The sequence below is a fragment of the Rissa tridactyla genome, chromosome 14 (assembly GCF_028500815.1).
Source record: "Rissa tridactyla isolate bRisTri1 chromosome 14, bRisTri1.patW.cur.20221130, whole genome shotgun sequence".
Classification (NCBI taxonomy): domain Eukaryota; kingdom Metazoa; phylum Chordata; class Aves; order Charadriiformes; family Laridae; genus Rissa; species Rissa tridactyla.
This window is the reverse complement of record NC_071479.1, coordinates 7821474-7846366: the sequence shown is the minus strand read 5'-3', so window position 1 is coordinate 7846366 and position 24893 is coordinate 7821474. Positions and strand designations below refer to the sequence as shown.

Genomic DNA, 24893 nt, shown 5'->3' with positions numbered 1-24893 from the left:
ACCTCTCATTGCTGGGCAACCATTACCAAAATTGCAAAATTATCCCTGCCAGTCTTTACCTATCAGCTAAAATTCCAACAGGACAAAACGCAGGAGTATTTTGTGATATTGCTGTTCTGTGAAAATAACGCAAACTCTCTTGCTCTGTTCATCCTCTGCTGTGTTTAATGACACCATCGCAGAAGACCACTAGATTCTACCAACTAATCCACGGCGCTTACTGCAGGAAGTAACATAAATACCCCGGTAACACATTTGGCACCATGCCAGTCTAGAACATAAGGCTGCAGTCACTGTCTTTGCCTCTGATTACACGCTGAGAACCTATTTCTGATCAGAGGGACAAAGATTCATCCCTCTTAAATTTGTGTATCTAAAATTTAGATAACCGAGCCAGTGCTGATCAACCATCAATAGTCATGGGGAGGAATGAGCGCCTCCAGAGAGTGACTCATCCGACATACCCTTCACACACCTCCCTGCGGATGAGATGCCCTGTCCTCTGAAGAGACCCGCCTTTCTCCAGCGCCTCCACGAGAAGCTCTGGGTAACCAGCACAGATTTAGATGTCTAACTAAGTCTAAGTGTGATGAATCCTACTCTGACAATCTTATTGCGCCAGTCATATAAGTGTTAAATTGTGTATCCAGCCAGTCAAATTCCAGCCGAAGTAATCCTCATAATGTACTGTATTTATGCTACTCATCCCACAGCGATGTGTAATGTTACAGTACAGTCTGAGAAGTGCCACATTCCACTCTCAGGGTGGCTGCCTCTGAAATGCAAGTCAAGTAATTGTTATTGCTCTTTATAACCTGCTTATACCAGTAAAACACTTCAGGACCCACTGAAATTAACGTTACTATTAAAAGTATTTTTCAGTTGATTGGTTATCCCAGTATCTCCTATGCTTTAGAGCTTGAGATAACTACATGAGTGTCAACTATTTGGTTAATAGAGAAATAACCAGGTGGCAAAAAAATTAGCTGAATGTATGAGGAGGATGCCTTTCAGCTCTGGCAGTTCAATTCAATTTGATGTGCTGCACTTCCTCCGAGTAATCTCATTTTATTGTAATCCCAATTGAAGCTTTTACCCACTACCTAACTGGGATGTAGTGTGCCATGATACGCACCTCTTGTCGTTACTGAAAGACTCAAAGGCTCTAGAAGCCTGGCACTAATGGCATTTTACTATCTATATGTTAAAGAGTTGAGGTAGCTATGTGAACTCAAAAGGCTTTTTCCTTTCAGATTCTAACAAAGCAATTCAACTTCAAGTGGCAAGGCTTGATGGTCTCATCTTGATTCTAATTTAATTTATTGCCCATCACCCAGCTTTATCCTATTTGAAAAGTTATGCTATCACAGTTCTACTGAAAGGCTTTAGAATATAACTATTAGTTATCTCACATAATAAGGGATAATGTAGAGCCAGTGGTAATAAGGCCACAATCCTGCAATTTGACCCACTACTGAGACTACTACTTCTGTGCAGAGCCCCGCTGACATCAATTACGCTCTCCATAGCTGCAAAGGTCCATCTAACCGGAGTAAAGTGGAGCATCAGGGCCTACAATTGCAACACACTTGAGTTTTCATTATGTTTTGTGCTGAAAAAGTGAGTGCTGAGGAAGCGTACCTTGAAGGTTTCAAAGGAAACGCTGACTGAAAGACAAGCACTATTGAAAATCACAGCAAAGAGGAAGGAAATATTCATTCCCACGTTAAGCAAAATAAAGGCATACTAAAGCTGACGGTAAGTCTCAATAGATACTTTAGTTACTTACGGGTTAAAAAAAGCAAACAAACCCCCTTTTAATGCTAACTGCCATTAATAACCTTTGAAACCTAGGAAACTCAAAATTAAACCTTTGATTTTATTTTGAAGCCTAACATTTGAAATGATTGAAGCAATTATTTAGTTCTAGTTGCACTGCAAACCTCAGCTCTATAGTAACGATGCAGTCATTACCAACACTTGAGTCATTTTATAGAGTACTAGAAGCCCAGAGGCATTTAAATACTTAGAGAATCTAAACATTAAAAATAGCATGGCAAAATTAGTGGGCAGATGTGTGCATATACATCCATATAATATTTATCAGAGAAGAATAATTCTATGCATTAACTTTGGTTGCACAAACAACTCAATATCATACGAATTTAACAGGCTCTCATCAACAATTAAGTATCTTACAACTTCGTTTTGTTTTTTAAAGGAAAACGAGCTAAGGTTATTAAGTCAAAAGTAAAAAAAAAAAGTTTTAAATTATTATGTCCCAAAGCTAAAATCTCCTTCAGCTTCACTTAGGAACTACTTCTTATACTGAAAGCCAAAAAAAGCCCATCTATTAGGAAGAAAATAGCATCATTACTATAAAAGAGAATCCGCCTATCTGATAACATGAAAGAGATCTTCAAAACGGAGAGAAACAGGAAGCACTGAAAGAACACAGTAACAAAAAGGGCTGTTCTAACAGGTAGTTGCTTTTTTCCTTTCTTTTCCAAATTTCTCCTCCATGCATTGGTAGATGCACTAAGGCAACAAGAAGACAGATGGAAGGCATAAGACAGTTTATAAAGAAAATATACTTTCACTGCATTAATGGATGCCCTTGCCAGAATCTTTATGAAGCCGTAAAAGAGTTGGAAGTGTTTCAGTGTGGTTATTTCAGGAGAACAGTATGCCTTTCCAGCAGTGTAAATACTTCATGAATGAAATGGATGCTTTTTATACACCTTTCCATCACTGTAAATTATTCCTGAAAGCAAAGCGCCATTTGCAGGTAGTCTCCATTTAAACAACAACAGAAATGGATCATGGGGATGATGTAAAACATAATGAATCTAATGTCAATATTGGTGAAACTGAGTAAAAGGAAAGCATGTATGTATTTATTGCCTCCTTCCACTCTGAGTAATATTGCATATTAATCAACTGTCCTATGGGGAGAAACAAGGGAAGGAGAGCAAGAACAGCGTAAAGTGTAGGAAAGCATTCCTGGTACGGTGTGCTTGAAAAGGTGTTACAAAAGCACCCTTAGTGAAAGCCTGGTACCCTCTGGTGAAAAGTTTTAAACGCACCACAGCACTTGGCTTTCAAAGATGCTGAACACCAGCAATGGAGAGCAGTGACTCTGAATTTGCATACCTATTTTTAGTATTTCATCCACTGCTTTATATTAGAGTTTGGAATGAAAACCAGCTCTATGTTAAGATGGCCATCAGTTTCTGTCAGGTATTTCTCATTAAAAACTCACAATGTCATTTTGTGTAGAACACATCTATCACACCAATCAATTCAAATGACAAGCCGAACACCATGGCCTGGGCTCTGTCTCACAGATATTTTGTCCCTCTATGTAAACACAAGCTGGCTCTTTTTAGAGCAGTCAGAAAATTCCAGAGAAGGCATCTCCACCAGTCATGTTAGCAGTGCTGCTGTAGTGACCACCCTAGGTATACATGGAGTAGGTGTAGGAAAGCTAATTCCACAAAATTCCTACTTTGGATGAATAGCATGAATGTAATTCAGAAAAAAGCGCCTCCTCCCCTATTCCTACCAGACCCAGGCCCCAGTGAAATTATGTTGATAAAATGGGCTTCCTCTCCCGCAACTGCCCCTGGCTGGACACGGCAGAGAATTAAAAGAGGATGACATCCTGAAGTCCAACAACATTACAACAATACTGATAGTCCAAAGACACACAGGAAAAAAAAAAGCAGGCTATTTGCTGGTAACAGAACTGGAAGGATCTTTCGATACTCTGTATGAAATTCAACGACAGCATCATCAAATATCATAAAACTACCTGGTAGCCCTGTTCTCTTAGCAACACGTGCAATTGTAGGTCTGAGGCTGTGTGGTATACCCGTATCCCATAAAAGATCTGTTGTGTATCAGTACGGGATACTCTTCAAGCAATGGACTCGAGGAAGAGGCACAGCAGATCTGTATTTATGCCAGTCTACAAGCACGGAAAAGCCGTGTCTGCTGATGGTGCTCAGGATGCAGCAGTATTCAGAGAAAGGCACATCATTTTCCCACTGTAAAGGGGTGGGGTTTATTCAAAAAAGCACACAAAACATCGCCAGCAGCATTTGATCCCTCAGGCTTTAAGCAGAAAAGGAAAATTTGTCATGAAATAAATTCTTACCTTGATCTAGTTCCTTGTCTGTTACTTGTCTCTCAAGCTGCTTCCTCAGTCTCTCATTAGTTTTTATGGAGTATTCTAAACGTTGTCTCAGGATTCGGATTTCTTGCAGATGCTCCATTAATAACTCTAAATAAACCAAGAGACCACTTCGTATTTAAATGACTGTATTCCTTTACACTGTGTACTCCTGTCAAATCTAATGTGTGTTAATACTAAAAAATGATACAAAGCTGTTAAAATTTGCAGATATTAAATACCTGACTCCACGACAGTCTTTTTCCATATAGTCCCCAAACTCTGCATTTAGTGACAACTCCTACTGTACATTTTAACCTAAACAATGATCCAGTTTTAAGGCACTTTAAATTTCTTCTTCCTACAAAACTGTAGTAGATAACAATTTTATCTAGTTAAAAACGTTCCCCGTACTGGGAAATGAATCCAAAGTTCTGCAATGCAGCTTCGCGTTCACGCTCAATGCACCAATAGTCTACATTTTTCCTTATAACAATAGGAAGCTTACCAGAGTAACTCAGATATAAATTTGACTTTGACTTACACAATGCATACCACAATAAATAAATCTGTTCTATCAAGTTTCATTACCGTACCTTTTCCTTCTTGCTTTGCCATTCTACAATTTTTCTTCCATTGGCCGTAAGTTTCAGTTTTACTCAGGAACTTATCGGTTCTAACTGTCACTATCTTATTTGTCAGTTTATCCATGTCATACACTCCTGGTTTACTCTGCAATATTTTTCTCCCGAACAGTACGTGCTATCTCAGCTATTAAATTTTCATCGCTGCTTATAAGAAACTACTGCAAGCATCACTTGTGCTTAGTGAAACTATCCAGGTCAAACATGACACCACTTATTAATTATGCAGCAGTTACAATTCTCAAGGAAACACAACACTAGCTTTTATAAAATTAGAAAATCTCTCTTTTTCAATGTAATAATCTCTTGACAATTGTCTATTTTCCCCTTATAACTTGTCTATTTAAAGACCGTCTGGAGTACTGTAAAAGATGATAGTCTAAAACAACAAAGACACAAAATATCATAGTTAATTTTGTTTCAAACAGGAGGTAGTTCAAATCATTGTCATCTCTGTATGCCTTATTACTGAAATTGCAATGATTATGCAAGATACTGGGAAGCTGAAGCAGGCAAACATTCTTCATTATTTCTTAATTAGTTCCCTTGTGTCTTATTTATCACATTTTCCCAATATCTAGTGAATCTTCAGTGGGAAAAAAATTACCTGGGGGAAACTTGTTTGGCAGCAGCGGCAGCGTGCCACGCGGGCCGGCTGGGTCATGCCTGTGCTCAGGTGATCCAAGAGATGACTTTTCTGACAAATCAAAGTCAGACAAGCTATGAAGAGCAGATGGTACAGGTGATTCATCCTTCAGTTGCTGGTACATTGTGGTGTTCTTCTCATTATCCCTTTTGGGCCAAAGAAAACATTTTAAAATTTAAAAGTTATTTTGTTACTTTGGAAGTATGAGCAGAGAACATGGTGTCAAATTTACAGGACACAGATAAAGCAAGTGACTTTGTGTGACAGAACACGGCAAACCACTACACATCAGAGGAACATATCAAGGCTGAAATTCAGACTTCCCTGAAGTCAGCAGGCACAATCAATGAACCTCCAGCCTGGTGGTCACGTTCCAGCACCAGGTAGTCACCTTCGCGTTAAGGGGACCTCAAGTTGCCTTGAACAGGCAGCTGAGGATTTCTGCAGCGCAGAAGAATCCCAGGCTGGCATAAAACCAGCATATGCAGCATAACAACACCTGCTCTCTCCACCTTCAGCAGAAGGGTGTTCTGAGAGTGAAGTTCAACAGCACCGTAACTCCAGTGATCCTGAGCCAGCCCCAAGGTGACGGACACAGCAAGGCAGCTGACTGTCCCTCCTAGAAGCTGCAATGAGGGTAATCTCTGAATAACACAACAGTACATCATGGCGCCTGTTTTGCTTATTCATGAAAGAACAATGCTGGTAGCGTGATGCTTCCTCTCACTATCTCAGTTGTTTGCTGAGGAGTGGGGGGAAAAACGCCTTACTTTGTTTTCTGTAGAAATGGATATTAATGAAAACAGGCAACAGAAGCAAAGCCCTCCCAAAAAGCAAAGCAGTGGAAGTTATGCGACAAAACATGGAGCAACCTTTATAAACTTAGCAAACAACCGTGTTTGATAAACATCCAATTGCACTCTTACCTTTGAGCTAATTCATAAAGAATAGTAACTTCTGTACCCATTGATTCACCTGCAAAGCAGAAATATCTGATTAAAAACAGATATTGAGAATTATACGTTTGTATGCTCCATCTTAAGCTAGTTAAATACAGAATGGTAAATTAATGAAAAAATAGAGAAGTCAATAGATACTCAACACACTGTGTATTAATGTCAAATGCTGTACATGAGCAAAACTATTTATAGCGCAGCAACAAAGCAATAGCTTTCTCTGGATTTCAAAAAACAAAATTATTAGGTACCACAGGTGCCAGATTTTACAGCCTTCGTGTTTTAGTTAGCACACAGATGTAAAATATTGTGCTATATGGCAAAAGGATTAGGGGTACATGCCATTACTTCTTCAATAAAAATTATACAAAAACAATTCCATCGCATTTGGATTTTGTCCACCCCGAGTCAGGCAAACCAGTTATCCTTAATAAAGGGGCATACACAGGATTTTGCTGCAATGTTCTCAGTGCTATAGTGTGGGAGCACAAGCACAATTCAGTGCAGGAGACCTGGACTCAGACACTAATTTGAATAAAGAAAACAAACTTTCGTGGTGTCACCTTGGCTCCCCGTATTTTAAAATTTTTGTGCAATTAAGCAAAAGCGGCAGGCAAGAGTCGCACAGCTGAAATTTCAGGGGAATGAACTGAAGGTCAGGATGGAAATGCAGAGACAGACGGTTGTTTATGCTTTTTCTTTACAGTCAATTCTTAGTACGCTGGATGTTCTTTATAACCCTACAAAGATCATTTTATTTTAATGTGTGATTCAATGCAACACCATTGTGTTAGATATATTGAACTGTCTCGGTTGTCAGTGACTTTTCATAGTATATAGGATACCATCTGTTGGTTTTGGGATTTTGTTTTAAAGGCATTTAATGTTTATTCACTACACAGTCTTCTCATTTGTAATGCAAGGAATCTCTGTAGCCACTGAAATCATTGAATACACTCAATCTTTCATTACACTGCTATGACACACTACCCGTTAATACCTTTTTCTCGTATACAACTCCTTTATATGAGCAATCGAAACTGCAACACGCTGCCACTACCTTTAATGAAAGGCAGAACACAGATCATTGTACGGCTGGGCCCTGAATGTTTCTGAATAAAGTGATCTTCTAGAGCCAATTTCAGGGAGACACAGGGGTCGGGGTCCCTATTTCAGGCCACTTCAAGTGTTTTGCTGAAGATGGCAGCTTTGCAGCTGACAACTGAGGAAGCATTGCCAGTTGTTTGGGTCAGAAAGAGGAACACTTGCAATGACAGGAAAAGGTCTTTCTTGCTGAATTTCGCTCATGTTAGCATCCCTTTTCTGTCCCTTTTCTGTTAACTTTCTTCAAACTGCAGAGTGAAGGCAATATGTGTGATACACTCTTCGACCAGGTGACAAACGTCAATTTTGATGCTCATTTTACAAAACATGGTTGCATTTTAGCTCTCTATCATGAAAGACAGCATGATTTTCTTTACCAGCTAGACTATTTGGCAGCAAGATGCAGGTCTCAGTAAAATTATTAGAAACGTTAGGAAGAATACGTCTCTTGATATGGTCCTACTTCTTAGATGTTTAAGGCTTTGCTTTTCCAACTTAATGCTTTGCCAAACAATAGGTGGGGGAACTGGGATAAACAGTCAAAGGACAAGAGGATTTTCCAAAAGCTCCCACTTTTCAGACAATAAGCTAGTTCTCACTGATAATTAAAAGGGCTTTGCTGACTGGCGCACATTGCAATGTCCTTTCCTGGGGCTCCATTCAGCACTTGGGCTTCTCTAACATCAGGACAACACTTCTCTGGTTGACTTCCCCTAGGAACCCTGGCTCAGGAGGCTCTTGTTCTACTGCTACAGAAAGCCTCAAATACACATTGATTTGCAATACCACAATGTGTTAAATTCATAAGCTACTCAGAATTCTGAAAGGAATTACCCTCTTCTGCCTTCTGACTAAACAGATTTTCCCCTTCTCTCTCTTTGTTTTAATTTTCTATGTACACCATTTGGGTGGGTTTCCCCATAAAGTCTATGGCTCTTTTTCTTGGTGCATCCAGTAACAGACAGATGATTTTATACCTACATGTAATTTAACTTGTGTTCTCTCTACAGGAATATCAATAATGTGCAAACCAGCATGGTATTATTTTCCTACTGCCCAATGCAGGATTCCTTGCACTTTCTTTACAGGCATTGGTCGTAGAAAATTGCCTAGATGGACTACTATATGATAATTTCTTCTTTCACTCTAGAAGCACAGCCCAGATCTCTGTCCTGCATTTAGCCTTCTTGCAAGCAACTGCACTTTCGGGGAAAAACTTCAGGAACCTGTAATTTTTTTCTTTTTAGTTAAACATAGATTGTGTGAAAAACCAACTGTGAACCATGCCCATGAGAACCTTTCAATGGAGAGAGCCGGTGCTTAGGCTCAACAAAGTCAGCTGGGCTGTTTCCCAAAGCCTACTTGTAACTAAACTTTTATTAAACTATAACCACTGTATTTTTAACAGTTAAAATATGCATGTGCTAAGATAAACAACTCAAAATGCAAGGTGTCAATACAGAGGACAACTACAAAATGAAAATCCAGCCTTGTTGGAGCACTAAAATTTTATCTTCCAAGACAGTCGTCCCTATAAATCATTTAAAAGCAACCAAAAGGAAGTAAGGCTTCCTTTTCACTAAAAAGAAGGAAAAAAAAAAAAAACAACTTCAATTTTCGAGAACATTAATACATCTCAGACAATAAGCACAAAATACTGCTACTTACCATTCAGGAATTTCCTTTCTAGCTTCTCAAACAATAGTACGCTTTGATTCAGTTGTTCACGGAAGCCTTCAGCAACATAATAATCTACATCACTGGCTTGAAGCAGTTCCTCAAAAGCTTTAATAAGGCTCGTCAGATGTTGATGGTAAGCGATACAACCACTGCAGATCTCTTTAATTTGTTGGTGTTGAAAGGAGAGTTCTCGAGCTTGTGAATGAACTAATGAATCATATCTGAGAAAATGAAATTATCTTTAAAGTAATTTTCTGACCATAAATAACATTTAAATATAAATAAAATTTGAATTAAACTTATATTCCTAAGCCATCATTTTATGGGACTCAATTTTCTTTTAAAATGCTTTTACAGCCACAATGAGAAATGCATTGTCTCTAACTGTTAAGTTTTGTATTTATGAGCCTAACTTGTGGGTTATTATCCTTCACTTAACTGCTTCATTTATAAGAGCGGCAGAAACTAAAATGATGAACTTGTTTGTCTGTATGCAAAGGTGCGAAATTAAAGTAAACAAGAATGAATACATTAAAAGAATTTTTAAGCATACACATATTCTTCCTGACCGTGGGGTTTTTTATTCAGTATGGAAGAGAACATGGAGCCATCCCTTTTTTTGAAAACAAAATATTGGACTTTCTGAGATGATGGTTTCACCCAGTCTGATAATTCGACACATCTCTGTATGTTTTCCTGTTTGTTTGTTTGTTTTTTTAATATTATTATTTTGTTACCAGAGACATGACCATGACAACCCCTGTAGTGTCCAAACTCTTGTACTCCACAAGCCAGGATATAACTTTCAGCTCAGATCAATTGGATTTATTCTGCACTTGCAAATACAGACACCCCCTTTATACTGCCACTGTCTGTATCACAGAGACGCTTCTTTCTACAGAATCGTACGTTAGTGAAGAGAGAAAGGGAGAGGATCTGAAAAGACGCAAAGAATCAAACAATATACAGGGCATAAACAAAATCTACGATGGAATGGGTTGTTATAGAATTTTTATTGTCATTTGTATAGGAAGAGATGCATAACTCATTCTGGGTCTGTCACTGGTGACTCATGCAGTTGTCCTAGACAGTGGCCATAAAAACTTTACAGCGATCCATACTGTCTCATTCCTTAATTTACACAGTTAGGCCTTCCTTTGTAAAATGGATGAGGTATATTTTCGAGGTATGTAAATTTATACGTACTATGTAGCATGGTTGTATTTTATGATAGTAATACTAAGAGATATACAATAGCCCATGTTGGTGGTTGCTCAGTGTCTCCAAATATTTCTACTCGGGCATTCTGCAGAAAGCCAACAGGCCAAATACCTTTCTTTGTTATACCTCCTGCCATTCTGTAGGCCCTCAGGACAATAATAATATTAACAGGGGAAAAATGAGGGAGAGGAGAGTTAAAAAAGGTTTGGTCTTACAGAAGCCCATCTGTGATTTGTATATAAGCTAGCCAAAATGCTGCCCCAGTCTTATTATACAAAACCCAAGACTGATACTTTCCAGCCTCCCAGAAATGATTTTCCAGCTTATCAGCTTATACTATAAAATTTCGTTCATTAATTTCTATATATATTTACCTTCACATCCTTCAAATGAAGGCACTATGGCACTCAATTGCAAAATAAATTATAACCAGAGAGTGAACTTTATTTTATACACAAAGTGTGGTGACACAAACAGCAGGGCTAGCATGAATCTGCCAGCCAGCTGCCCACGGAAACATTTGGATCTTAAACGGGATGTTCTGTTTTCTTATACTTGTCACCTGAAAAAAGCCTGAGTGATGCAAAACTGCAATACTTTGATTACAGACATCAGCCCGGCTCACAGAGCAACCTGAGCAGATCTGACTTTGCTCAAGAGAGGATGCCTTGCAGCAACGATGTTGTGGACCTGAGGTGTGGGGAGAGACACAGGAGTCTGGCGCAGAATCATTACAGAGGATGATATGAGCTTATCAGGAGCAGTTCTGTTGTAAGAGAAATACTGGTTTGTACTTCAAGGCATCTTTTAAATAAATGTTTCAATTGCTTTATGGCAATGTTAGTGAAATTTAGCCTTTTCTATAACAACATGCTCATACGTGAATAAAATTATCCTCACATTACCGTCCTCTGTTATTTGGTATTGTTGTTTACAAAAAGGAACCTGAAACGGTAATGGCTTTACTCACTTGGATGGTGATGCTTCTCTCAGTTTGTTCTGAAGATGATACACTCCATCAAGACGCATATTTGCAATTTGCTCTTTTTCAAGTTCTGCCTCATTTGCTGACAGAAGTTCCTTAAGGTTTTGCGCTGTCCATGTATCAGGTGCTTTTGAAGACTCTGATTTCCTATTTTCAGTGTGGATCTCGTCATCCATCAGCTGATGGCCACTAGAAAATGCTTTGATTTCCTGCATAGCTGTATCTTGCACTTGTGTAACATGTCCTTCCACGGGCAAGGCTGTGTCACTCCAAACTATATCGGAAAAAACACTCGATAAAAGCTGGTCAGAGGTCTGTAAATTAAACACGAACATTTTGTACTTTTCAAGCTCAGACTTCATATTCTTAATTCTTTGTTTCAATTCTTCTATATCGTCTATGACTTCACAGTCATCAAGTGCATCTGTACTTGTTACACTCAATTTGAGAGAACGCAAGCACTTGGAACCTGAATATGCGGTGGCTGAGTCAATGTCCTCATGTTCCATGGAATGAAACTCTTCATTTATCTCTTTTAATGAGTGCTGGATATTCACGTTGCTAATGTTATGATGATTTTGCGTTTCTGAAAAACAGGAGGCTTGCATGTGAATATTAATATTTCTTTATCTGACATTCTGTTCTTAACAGCACTAGAATGAATTCATTTACTTCTATAATAACAGAATAAAAATGCAGAATAATTACAAACTACGCAATATTAGTTTTGGACTTTTGACCCCTTTCTATGATTTGTGCATTAATTCAACTTGCACATCAAATATACCAAACCCCTTATCACCTTTCAAATAAACAATACTCAAAATATACCCGCTTTCTCTTCCCAAATGATTGAACATTACTTTATGCAGTCCTGAATCAGACACTGATGAAGCCCAGACTTTCCCAGCCACAAAGACGATAACCTCAAACATAAGGCACTGAGATTTAAAAGTAGACTCTATGACTTTAAACTGTTCTACCTAAAACTTCTAATTAAATATTCTTTTTCTCCTCACTTCAAAAATCTATACAAAACCAATTGGAGCATAAAGTCAGTGGAATTTTAAAAAGATTACCAACAAAATAGTAAAATTTGAAAAAGGGGCTTTAATAACTTTTTAAAATGCGTTCTAAACAAAATCCATAAAAACGTTTGGTGTTAAAGGTTTTATTGGCACTCATTTGGCATGCACAGCATACCCCTCAGTTGACTTTGCCATTTATAAGTAATGCAATCACCCCAGATTCAGACCAATAAAAGCTATATATTCCTCCATATATGCTATCTTTATAGTTCTGTGTATGTTGAGGGCTGCATGTAACTATGTAAGAAAATGGTTATTTTCTGGTAAATTAAATCTTCCCCTTCTATTAGTTCTGCAAAAGATCGCTACGAATTAGAACCTCCCTTTTGGGAGACATTCATTGATCTTGCGGAGGTCTTAATACTTTCAAATTGGTTTCCATGGAGAATTCGAATGCCCAGGCTCACGCTCTAAATCAGTACAAAATCTCAGGGGGAGCAGCTGTATACGAAGGACCAAGTCCAGCCCAAGCACAAGAGAATAAAAAACAAATATAACCTAAAAGCCGGAAAAAAAATGAAGCTGCGATACTGGGATATCAACATATTCGAAATTAAGGCTAGACGACGTTCTCTGCAGTACACACATTGCTGCAGACCATTACGTATGTCATTCCAAAGGTGACGGAATCACGGGACAAAATTCTTCCAATGAAATGCCCGTGTATGAATTCAAGAAGACACACTGAATAAACGAAAGCAACACTTAAGTTCCTGAGCTTCTCCTTCTTCTCTACCACTTGGTTGCTGCAGTAAGACAGATGTCAAAGGTTGCAGACTGAGACGGAAAAAACTCCAGGTACTAGAAGAACTCTTAAACTCTGCAATCCTCATTTCATGGAAACGTTCCAGGTAACAAAACCAGATATTAGGGAAGAACTATTTCTGATTAGGATACAGGTTGTAGTTTTTAATGAAACACTGCCCTTTAATTAAAGGAGAACTAATAAGCTCTCTGTGCGTGTGTATGTCCACACACACAAAGGGCACACAAAGAGCACGATCCTGCAAACCAACTGAGTGGCTTCAATGAAACTACTTATATAAATAAAACTAATGATGTGACCAATGGGTACAAAATTAGCCATACCCTCTGTGCTCTGTACGCAACGTGTTAACCAGGTTATTTAAACCCTCCCAAAAAAGACTAATGGACGATGCAGAAACACATAATACACAGTATTAAGCCTATTTACATTTTCATTAAATGATTCCATTAGGTTTCAACCTAGTTGAATGCCTTCAAATAATTCAGATAAGCAAAATTCTATCATTCAATTGCTTCATTCTAATAGTTCATAACTAGATGCAGAAGCATTAAATAACAAACATTTAATTCAGAGAAGAGTTCAGAAGTGAGGACATTAGCAATAAAGATCAGAGTTAGGCATACAACTCGTTATTTTTACTGGAAACCAGACTCATAAATCCCTGTGGCCCTTCCGAAAGCATAACCCTTAAAAGATGAACTTGGAATCTTAGAGCAATTAATCCATATTAGGTAAGAAAACGAGATTTAAAACCCACAAATAATGGCAAGGGAGACAATTACCTGCAGTAATTTACAATTTTGCACAATTCAGAAGAAACTAGTTTTAAAATTTCTTTTTTTTTTTTAATGTACTATACCATGTAAATGCTCTACCTTGACAGTTTTGCTGATTTTTGTCCATCACGTATTCATTCTTGTTCCTCCTAACTGGATCGACATCTGGACCAATGTGCAACTTCACCTGAACCTCACTATTATCCAGTTTGAGCAAAGAGTCAACTGGAGAATAGCGGGGGAAGGTAAAACAGAAAGCAGTAAGTGACTGAAAATAAATAAAGTGGGGTTAGTCAAAAAGAAACCTGAAAAAAACAGCTGGAAAGCCAAACCTGGTTCTGACAACTTAGAACAGGAAAGTTATCTAAGCAAAAACAACTATTGAAAATGTAACACAAACATCACTGATGGCACGAAACAGTGTTTGCACATCTTTTTTAAATACTTGAACTAATTACAAGGATAACTACCACGAACGTGAATTGCAAAGGCTTCCTACCAAGAAATGAAGATAAACATTTGCACGTCCTCTTTGTAACGTAACAGTTAATCAATTTTAGTGCATTTTTAAATGTTTTATGTTATGCTTAGAGAAAAGGCTAAAAAGCTTCTCCAATATAAGCACTGACCACAAAATAATCTTCTGCAATCTCCCCTTGCATCAAGTCTCAGAATGACTAAATGTGCAGTACAACTGCGATCCAGGGGAAAGAAATCAGTGTGGAAAGGAAATCCCAGGACTGCAGTACTTCCCTTCTCGGAATTCTCCATGGATGTTGCACCTACCAAAACCAACTGCTATAGTCCTATCAACTCGAGTATTTACAATGAAGTTGTGCCATATCTGTCCCTTACCACAATAACATCATCATTAACAACAAAGCCTCTGCAACCTCCGTGACAGCAGCTCATTTGCTTCTTGAATCTTACTTCTTATATTTACAACTCCTCTCTCCCCACGTATCCTTTACATCTCGACTCAGTTTTAATCTAACTGCTAAGCGCATTCTTTTTTTTACCACTCCAAATCTTTACATAAGACCCATTGTTCTCTGCCTTACAATTTGTCATACTTTGCTGATCCAGATACGTTGTCAACAACTGAGTTTAAATTAACCCAGCCACACTGGAAACATACACAGATGACTTGACTGATCAGTGGAATACTGGAAAAACTCCTTTATGCAGCATAAACAAATACAGTATTTTTATACTCTCCCATCTCCATTACAGACAGTGTTCATTAGACTTGGCATCATATAAAGGAAATTTTTCATCTACGTAAACATTGACATATATGTGTGCATGTGTGGGCACCCTGTGAAACTATCATTTATTATATACTTTATGCCATGTATACAAAGCACTTTGTATTCCATACAAAGCTCTTTGACATGCTAGCGGCAAACATAAAAGAAAAAAAAAAAGGTGTTTGTCAAAATCTATATAGATTTGCCGACCCAAGAAAATTGTAAGATTAAGTAGCATTGTACCTCTGTAAAAATGATCTGGTTTTACTTTCTACTACTAGAAAAGAAGCCACTATTTCAAGCCGCATTAAAAGTCATTATGTCTGCTCTTTATTTACCTCTCACTGGTGTGCTTTCCTGTGCAGGCTGCTCTTGAAGGTTTTCAGTTACAGACTCACTCAATAATAACTCTCCATTTTTTTGTGGCTTAAGTTGTTTGTTTTGTACTTCACACGCTTTCAGACCTTCGTGAGGTGTTCTGGTATCACCCTGTAGTTGTGAATCTGATTTCTGCATATGGGAGTTCAAAGGCACATTTCCTAACGGTCTGGATGATTTTAAGGGAACGGGCAGACGGGACTTCTTGGGCAGGTAAGCAGAATCAGTCTGAAAAAGGGATGGAATAAAACAGGAGATTGGTAGCTCGTATGTAACGGTCAAGTAAAAGAGGTATAAAAAAACATTCCAGGAAAAATAAAAATTTTCCAGCAGGATCAGCCAGCTGTCACATTAAATTGTTTTGAAAAGAATCAATCTCAATACCCTTGCAACATGGAAAACAAACAGAGAGAAAAACAAAATATCCCACTGGTTCAATTTGCTGTCAGTGCTGCTTATGCATCCACAGCCACACAGCGAATGGCTTCCAGTTCATGAAGCAAATTCACCATTGACTACCAAAGGCTTTTCATCAGTAGCCAGATTAGCTAAGTCTCGATCTGTGTGTGCCCTAGGAAAATAGTTTCTCACCCAAACTGACCTCTCTAACTGCTACTTCCTACTCTCCTGATTTACATCATAAATGTCTGACAGCCCAGTAACCATCTTCCTTGAATCTTTTTTGTTTTTAATTGAGGATCCTCCTAATTTTTCACAAATTCCTGAACATATTTTCCTTTCTTCCTTTTGTCTCCATGCTACTTCGTACAAGCCCTCTTTCATACCTTTGAGCAAATCAACATAGCTTTGCATCAGCCACAGAGAAAATTTATTCTGCCATAGAGAAATTCTTTATGAGCAAGAATAGCTTCTTCACCCACAGACCCTATAAATCACTTCCGCAGGATTCCCATTTCCTACTGTAATGGACATTCCGTCATTGGAGTTGGAGGGAGAAGTTAAATTTCTTAAGTCACTACATTTTGGCATCTCACCTTTTGAAAACTCTGCATAAAATGAATGTGTCCTTTTTTAAACCACAGAGCATAACATTGTGCTATCTCCAAAAAGATAAAAACATGCTATATGTTGATGAGAGTTACGGAATTGTGTGTAATAATAATAAAAGTCAATAATGGCATGTTCATACAGATTTAGTTTATTTTTTTGCTGTTCATTTGCTCCACCAGTGTCATAAGTCCCGTAATTTCTTTTACCACCCAATGTATTCTGAAATACCTTTCCACATCCATTTCTTAGCAATTATAGTCCTTACACAATTTAAAATAATAAAAAGCAAGTTCCATTTTCCTAATGACATACTCAGTTCCTTTTGCACATACATGAATACAGTGTCATTTGGAGGCTGAAAAATAAATCCAGGCGGGATGAACTTCCTGCTAGTTTTACTAAACCGCACTAATAACGTCGAACAATTTCCAGCTGTCTCGGGGCTGTTGTACAGACATATACGTCACCCAGATTACCCAAAGGCCAGTTCAGCTGGCTACATGAAATTATTTATAAAAGCCATTCAGAAGCAAAAGATACACTGCATTAGTCCAAACAAGAAAGCTTTTAACGCAACTGACTCAAGGATTGCACGGAGATTGTAACTGATTAAACTAGAGAGGAATCTGGAAAATGATGAATCAAAACAGTACACTGAAACTCAGGGAAAACAGGAACCTGAAAAAAAGAAGAACTGCAGAGAGAACTCGAGGTATTCCCTGTGGAGGGCAGACAGACCTTTTTTTGTCTTCAGAGAGCTTGTCCTTCATTCCTTAGAGATGAGACCAGCAACTCAAAGACATCATTAGCACTCTTAAGCAAGCCATCATAAGCAGATCTTTATTACCAGACCAGCCAGGATCTCAAAACCCTTCCTCCTCTACTCCCCTCCCCATCTTCACTCTTCTGTCTTCCCCCTGCCCTTATCTCTCCATGTGCTTCTGGAGCCAGCTGCCCTGGAGTGCGCCAACATAGCACAACCTTCCACTCCTCCTGTCTCGGACCAGTCACGGCATCCCAAGGATGCAGGAGCAGCTATCACAGCAGCCAACCTGCCAAACAGCACAGGCCAAATGCCTAAAAGACTAAGAACATTAACAATAGCCCAAGAACATTTCCATTATTACCCTCCTTCCTCCAAAAACATGATTTTTCTTTATAGCTAGGAGATTTACTGACAATAAGGAAAGCTTAAAAGACTAAGAATGTATCTGGAGATACTCTGGTAGATGTTGATTACATGTAAATCGTTTGGTGAAACAGGACATAGTTTTTGTGAGTTACTCAGGTTTTGATTTTTCAGGGGTATCATAACCTATTGCTAAGACTGGCATGAATTTTCTGGGGTGTTTGCCAGGAACCAACAGTGCATGCCAAAATCTTTTCCTTAAAATCCCAAACTATACCGAAATATTTATGCCTGTACAGAACAAAGTCTCATCAACATCTCTTGGTTTACAAGCCCTTTCCTTCAGAAAAATGAATCCAACAAGAACAAACCAGAACAACAATGAATTGCTCCCAATTGCTAGCTCACGGAAATCTCTTGATCACTAAAGTCATGGAAACCATTCTTTGCAGAAGGTGCTACAACATTCTCTATTAGCAGTGCAGAAAATCAAAAGCAATCCTCTCCTTTGTCTGCTCTGCAAGAGCCAAGATCTTCAAAGAGTTTTCAGCTTCACTTCTATAACTGCTACTGAAACAATACGCGTGCACTCTTTAGCAGACGCTGCTTCCCCACCTCTTTGTTTGGGACCACAGACTGCTGCATACAAAAGGCGTGAAAACTTATCCAGCACAAGCAAATTACGTCTGTACTCACAAAACAGATTCTGTGCACTTAGATTCCAAACATGAAGAACTGCCCCCAGAGTTTTATACAGTACTACTACTAGTACTATAGTACTACTTCTCTAAAAGCAAGACACAGTGATGAAAAGTTAACAAAAGCCTAAAATTAAGATTTGAGCTTGTTGAAATCTACCATTAACTCTTCGCCAGCATGCTCTCTGACATTAGGCAGGTCTTCAATGTTCTAGAAAGCATTTGCCAGTAAGACTTAATAAGCTATCAGTTCAGAATGCTCTGGTTCTGCATGTTATGAACATTGATGCAGAGACATAAGGTAGTACAGAATCAGGCCATTATGTTAAAAACCACCTCTTTTTCCAAAGCTATAATATTTACTAGTATCTGTTCCCAGTGAGGATTGGAATTCAATTAATTAATGTTCTAAAGCACAGTGAAGTATGCGATGAAAAGCTCTGAACATTAAGAACAATTATCTAAAATATATTTGGCTTACATCTCTTTTTCTAATTTTAAAAATTACACAAAAGCAAGATTTAATATTAGAAATGGAACATGTTTTTCTCTTTTACACATCTATTCCCCAAGTACCAGAAAGCGAATCTTAAATAAACTTACTTCATTTGTTCTCCTTGTAAAAAAAAGTCTTTCATCCTGTTCACCCTTCTTACACACATTTTCTTGCTGATGTTCTCTTTCTGCATTTAATCTTGAATATTTTTTTTTGTCTTCTGAGGCTCCTTTTCTGTCTTCATGTTTGAATCTCATGACATTACTCTCTAAAGTCATTGTTTGTGTAGCTGCATCTTTCAATTCCACTTTCAACAACTCGATATCCTTATTAATCTGTGGCATTGCATCTGGATAAAGCTTCTCTTTTCCATCAAAAGTTGATTTCAATTCTACTTGCTGTTTTAAGAATTTATTGACCTGCTTGAAATGTTTGAGTTCAGCTCTTAGTTGAATAATTATTTGCCTAAGATCTTTTTCATCCTTTTTCTCTGTATCTTCTTCAGTTGTGTTCAGATGATCTAACAGTTCATTTACAGTTTTCATTTGTTCTTGTCTGCTATACTCAGGAAGGAGGAAAGAAAAGGCATGAATTTTGATTTTTATTTAAGCAAATAAGAATACCTTCTAAGAAATTCTTTTGCTGTGCCTTGACATTTTAAATTTCCAGGAGATTCCATTTTACTCACTAACAAACTACTCACTAACAAACAGAGTTTTTGAAACCTTATCAGAGCTTTAGTTATATCTTAAATTATCTCATCAGTGCATTTCTCCTATGTATGACCATATATACCCTACTGCCCCTTTCTGCATTCATGAACAAATACTAAATCTCTAGTAACTAAATCAATTGCTTACATAAAATAGCAATCTAAGAAATAGGAATGGATTTTCAAGAGAGTTTACTCTCCAATTGAACTACCTTAAAAATAAAATTGTACCCAAAACACAGGAGACTAAGATGTTGAGTTTATCCCTTCATGTATTTCTAATGTAACGTGGAAGATGGAAACTGAGAAAGCAGCCAAAAGCCTGCAAAAACAGCTCACTACAGAGCACCGAACTGCCCCACAGATAACTACTGATCATGGACAACAGTTTGGAAAGCAATGTTTTAAGAGAAACTGAAGCCAAAGAAGAGATATTTAAAGCCCTCAAATTCTACAGATGATTTCATGTGTCCAACAGAGAGCTGTTTGTGCCATTAAACATATATACCAGCATTTAAAACAACCGCATTTGTATAGCTAGCATTTGAAATGGTAGAAGCTAACTAGGCCTTTTATGTCTTCCTCTGGCATCTAATGTCATTAGTGAGAATTAAGTTATGCAAAGTACAGGCTCAGCCGCAGTCAATCCGGTCATTTGTACTTGAACACAGAAAAGATTACACACTAGAGTGGGAAAGATGATGGTGCTGGAATCACTCATTAGCAGACTTTTAAGTAAAGTTAACAAATAAAACAATATTATCTATTCATCTTCTGAGAGAGTAGTATCTCCTCATTTACCACTAACTAGTGCTTCGACAACTAAGACCATTTATGCCTGTTGGAGAGTTTTAAATAGTAATGTAAAATACAGAATTGCTTGAGGAAAGTCAAGTGCAGAGCATGCTGAACACAGACACCAGGATTTGCCTTGTGTAAGTCCACAGGATATTCTGCTACCAGCACTGCCGAGCACAACCTATATGGAAGGTCACTCCCATTACTCTCCAGAAACCACTGTGGCTGAAGGAACAACGCTGACAGGCACTGAAAAAAGTCCCGTAATACTGTACGTAGTCATTGCAGTGTGGACAGAAAAATGAGAATGATCTCCAGCAAAGCTCTTAATTCACTTTTCAACCAGGAGAGTAAGTGGTGTAAGCATGAAATTGGGGAAAACAGAACCAGTCAGGATGTGTTTTTCTATACACCCTTTTCTTGCTTGGCGTTGTCCAGTTCTTACGGAAATGAGCATTTCAGCTGGGAATTGATCAAATTACACTGTAACACACACACTTGAAAAACATTTGTTACACCAGGGCTTATACAGATTTAGTTGCACGAGTATTTTCTCACGTATTGCACATGCAATTTTTAGTTGCACAAATATATATCTCTAAGTACTTATAACATGGCTCCTCTCAGCAGACTCCTACACGTGGTTACACTGGAATAACCAATTAGTCAATTAATTGGCTGGGCCCATCTCCTACACGTGGTTACACTGGAATAACCAATTAGTCAATTAATTGGTTGGGCCCATCTCCTACACGTGGTTACACTGGAATAACCAATTAGTCAATTAATTGGTTGGGCCCAGCACATGGGCCCAGACTCCCTAAACTGCTGACAGAGAGTAAACCTCTGTCCAAGCAGTTCAGATGAAATGCCCAAGGCCATAAAGCATAACGTCCACTCAAAATTAATCCTGTCAAACAGCCATTGTAACTTCAATTCCTCCACCCTCAGTTCCTTACACGTATCAGTTTTACAGCAGCAGTTCACCCCCTCCACCACACCACCCTGCACTGGCCTGTGCTCTCAGATACTTTATCATTTTTTTTAAATACCACCTATTATCATCTGAGCACTTTAGCACTGCTAGGCCCCACCCTGAAAACAATCCGTCCCTTCAGTAAAGCTCCGTATATCAGTAACTTTGGAGAGGTTTTTTTCTTGTAATGGGTTTTTCATAAGGATTTCTACTGATAGTATGTTTCCTAATTACTTAATTGCATGATAGACTAAAATGGCTCTGAAGGCGCCTTGCCAATCTCTCAGGTAAATTAGACTGTGCCATTATCTAAATTCACTTTAGCAAAAATTACTTTATTCTCTTCTCAAATAGAAATACTGTCAAAAGCAGTGCATATCCCTCATACTTACGTAGATTCCAGTACTGATGTTCTATTTTCTCTTAAAAGAGATGTGAGCAAGTTCTCTTCTGTTTCATGTTCGCTCATTCCTGTTCTGCCAAATTGTTTGCCAGTTGTATTATGTTCAAACTGAGGCTTATTTGGACTCCTGTAATGTCTATCTTTGCAGAAACTCTCTGAATAGCCTGATGGAGTTATCTGTTAAAAAATTGCAAACATTTTCTTATTACACAGGTATGTAATGTTGCATTAAATTCAGGGCTGTAATCTTTTTGTAATCGTGTTTTGTAATTCCTGATGCTCTTTATCTACATTAAGAAGCATCCACAGACATTTCACCTACTATTTATTAATAGAAAAACTAATTAACATCTATTTCATATTATTAATTCATAGTGATCAGTTGTTTAGTAAGTAGTGAGTAGATTTCCCTGAAGGTCTTTTATCTATGAAGAGGTACGAAATTTCTGGAATGTTGCCTGCAGATTGCAGCTAACTTTTTATTAGTTCACTTTTGAATCGTCTTGCCTTTACAGCACCAAATTCTGGCCTGGGATCTCCAGGCCATCCCTTATGGCCAGGACAGGATGTAACCTGAAGTATTTAAAAACTGACAGCTTTTTGTATGAAACGCTGCAGACGCGTCGTAGGAAAATTCTACATGGATTCTCTCCAGTAATTCAACCCCCGTTTAAAATCAATGAAAGTCTCCTGTATCAATTGCATTAGAATTTATACTGGCCTCATTTGGATGAAATTTTCATCAGTAGACATCAGCAGCGAGAGGTTAAAATGTTTAAGAGTCAAAAGAACCTTTAAAATACATCGCTCACCTGTTTATCCACCTCAGAAGGAAAATCCAAAGATACTTGAAGGCATACCTAGTAAACAGAGAAACACCGAAATTACAAATCAAAGAACAGAACATCATTATTCTTCAACATTAGTAACAAAAATGCCCAGTTTGTGCCGTATTTTAGCATGCTATAATTTTTAAACCAGAAAGTTGCAACTTTAATTGCACTCTATGATCCTCTAAGGTCCCTTGCAACCTGACATTCTGTTATGATTCCATGATGCTTTCTATTACATCACTTTTGAAAGACAGAGTGAGAGGACGGCAGATTCCTGTAGGTAGGAAAACAAAGTCAACAAGTTACCAAGGCATCAAGCATTTCAACCCTGAAGAAGGATCTACAGTATTTTTTCCTCAAGCACAGCAGCAAGTGAATCTTACAAAATTCCTCAGGGGTGAGTACTGGGACTGGTGCTGTTCAACATCTTAGTCAGCAACATGGACAGTGGGATTGAGTGCACCGTCAGCAAGATTGCTGATGACACCAAGCTCTGTGGCGTGGTTGACACGGTGGACGGAAGGGATGCCATCCAGAGGGACCTGGACAGGCTTGAGAGGTGGGCCCATGCCAACCTCATGAAGTTCAACCAGGCCAAGTGCAAGGTCCTGCACCTGGGTCACGACAATCCCAGGCACAAACACAGGCTGGGCAGAGAATGGATTGAGAGCAGCCCTGAGGAGAAGGCCTTGGGGGTGTTGGTGGATGAGAAGCTCAATATGAGCTGGCAATGTGTGCTTGCAGCCCCAAAGGCCAACTGCATCCCAGGCTGCAGCAAAAGCAGCGTGGCCAGCAGGGCGGAGGAGGTGATTCTGACCCTCTACTCTGCTCTCATGACACTCCGCCTAGAGGGGGTTCTGCCCCTCTGCTCCACTCATGTGAGACCCCACTGCATCCAGCTTTGGAGTCTTCAGCACAGCAAAGACATGGACCTGTTGGAGCAGGGCCAAAGGTGGCCACGAAGATGCTGCAAGGGCTGGAGCCCCTCTGCTGTGAGGACAGGCTGAGAGAGTTGGGGTGGTTCAGCCTGGAGAAGAGAAGGCTCCGGGGAGAACTTAGGGAGAACTTAGAGCCCCCTCCAGTACCTGAAGGGGGCCTACAAGAAAGCTGGAGAGGGACTTTTCACACGGGCATGTATGATAGGATGAGGGGTAATGGCTTCACACTGGAAGAAGACAGATTTACTTTAGACATCAGGAAGAAATTCTTTGCTGTGAGGGTGGTGAGCCCCTGGCCCAGGTTGCCCCGAGAAGCTGCGGCTGCCCCATCCCTGGAGGGGTTCAAGGCCAGGTTGGACGGGGCTTGGAGCAACCTGGGCTGGTGGAGGTGTCCCTGCCCAGGGCAGGGGGGTTGGAACTAGATGATCTTTAAGGTCCCTTCCAACCCAAACTACTCTATGATTCTATGACAATCTGTACTATAGTCCTGACTACAATAGAGGCTGAAGATCAGTGTGTGTGTATGTAAAGAAACACAATTTCAAGGGATTTTTTGTCATCTCCATTAAAGAAGATTATGAGCACTCGAACAAGAGAAAACAAGGACCAGAATGAAAGCTGCAAAGCCCTATCAGCAGAAAAATATAGCAAAAAGCTTTCAGAAACTCTTTAGGATAACAATTAGTTGAAAGCAAAATCAGATATCAGAAAAGAATGCTTTGTTTGCAAAAGACTTTGTGTGCTAAGAAAGTAAGAATTTTTAAAGGCATGCAGAGAAGACAGTAGTGTAACATAATGTACCCAGCGCAGAGTCCTACCTGGCTGACCCTCTCAGAAAATTGACTGCTCTGTATCTTCCTGTCATTGTCACCATCTCCAGTCTGCATCACAGGCTCCGCTGTTATTTCAAGACACTACACAAAGTATGGAATGATGTGAAAATGTAGCACCAAAAAAAATACTGTGATATGAAACATGCATAAATAAGTCAGTGACATGTCTTAAAAGAAAAATAAAAAAAGCCTGTAATACAAAGTAACAAACACTGAATTAGATTTCTTCAACAAGATCAAAGAAAATTAATATAAAACCCAGGAATGACTCACATTAAATACAGTGAAATTTTATCTTATACATTCCTTCATTTTTATTTAACCCTTTCTCTTCAGAATTTACAAAAAATATAAAAATCACTTAACCTCTTCTGGCAAAGGACCCCTGTCTTCAG

At 38.8% G+C, this 24893-nt stretch overlaps 1 protein-coding gene across 7 annotated transcripts in view; it reads right to left on the bottom strand.

Moving 5' to 3' along the window:
• The window catches only part of CDK5RAP2 (CDK5 regulatory subunit associated protein 2), an 84077-nt gene that overhangs the window by 15651 nt on the left and 43533 nt on the right, over positions 1-24893 (bottom strand). For 6 of the 7 annotated variants that reach the window (XM_054220295.1, XM_054220293.1, XM_054220294.1 and 3 more), the window contains 11 exons: positions 24484-24579; positions 22707-22754; positions 21884-22071; positions 19113-19563; positions 15632-15899; positions 14143-14268; positions 11396-11996; positions 9193-9425; positions 6391-6439; positions 5426-5610; positions 4160-4285 (listed from right to left, as the gene is read on the bottom strand). In XM_054220295.1, the coding sequence (XP_054076270.1) occupies positions 4160-4285; positions 5426-5610; positions 6391-6439; positions 9193-9425; positions 11396-11996; positions 14143-14268; positions 15632-15899; positions 19113-19563; positions 21884-22071; positions 22707-22754; positions 24484-24579 (2371 nt within the window). The remainder of the gene's footprint in view (positions 1-4159; positions 4286-5425; positions 5611-6390; positions 6440-9192; positions 9426-11395; positions 11997-14142; positions 14269-15631; positions 15900-19112; positions 19564-21883; positions 22072-22706; positions 22755-24483; positions 24580-24893) is intronic. The other variant, XM_054220296.1, reaches the window with a different exon arrangement.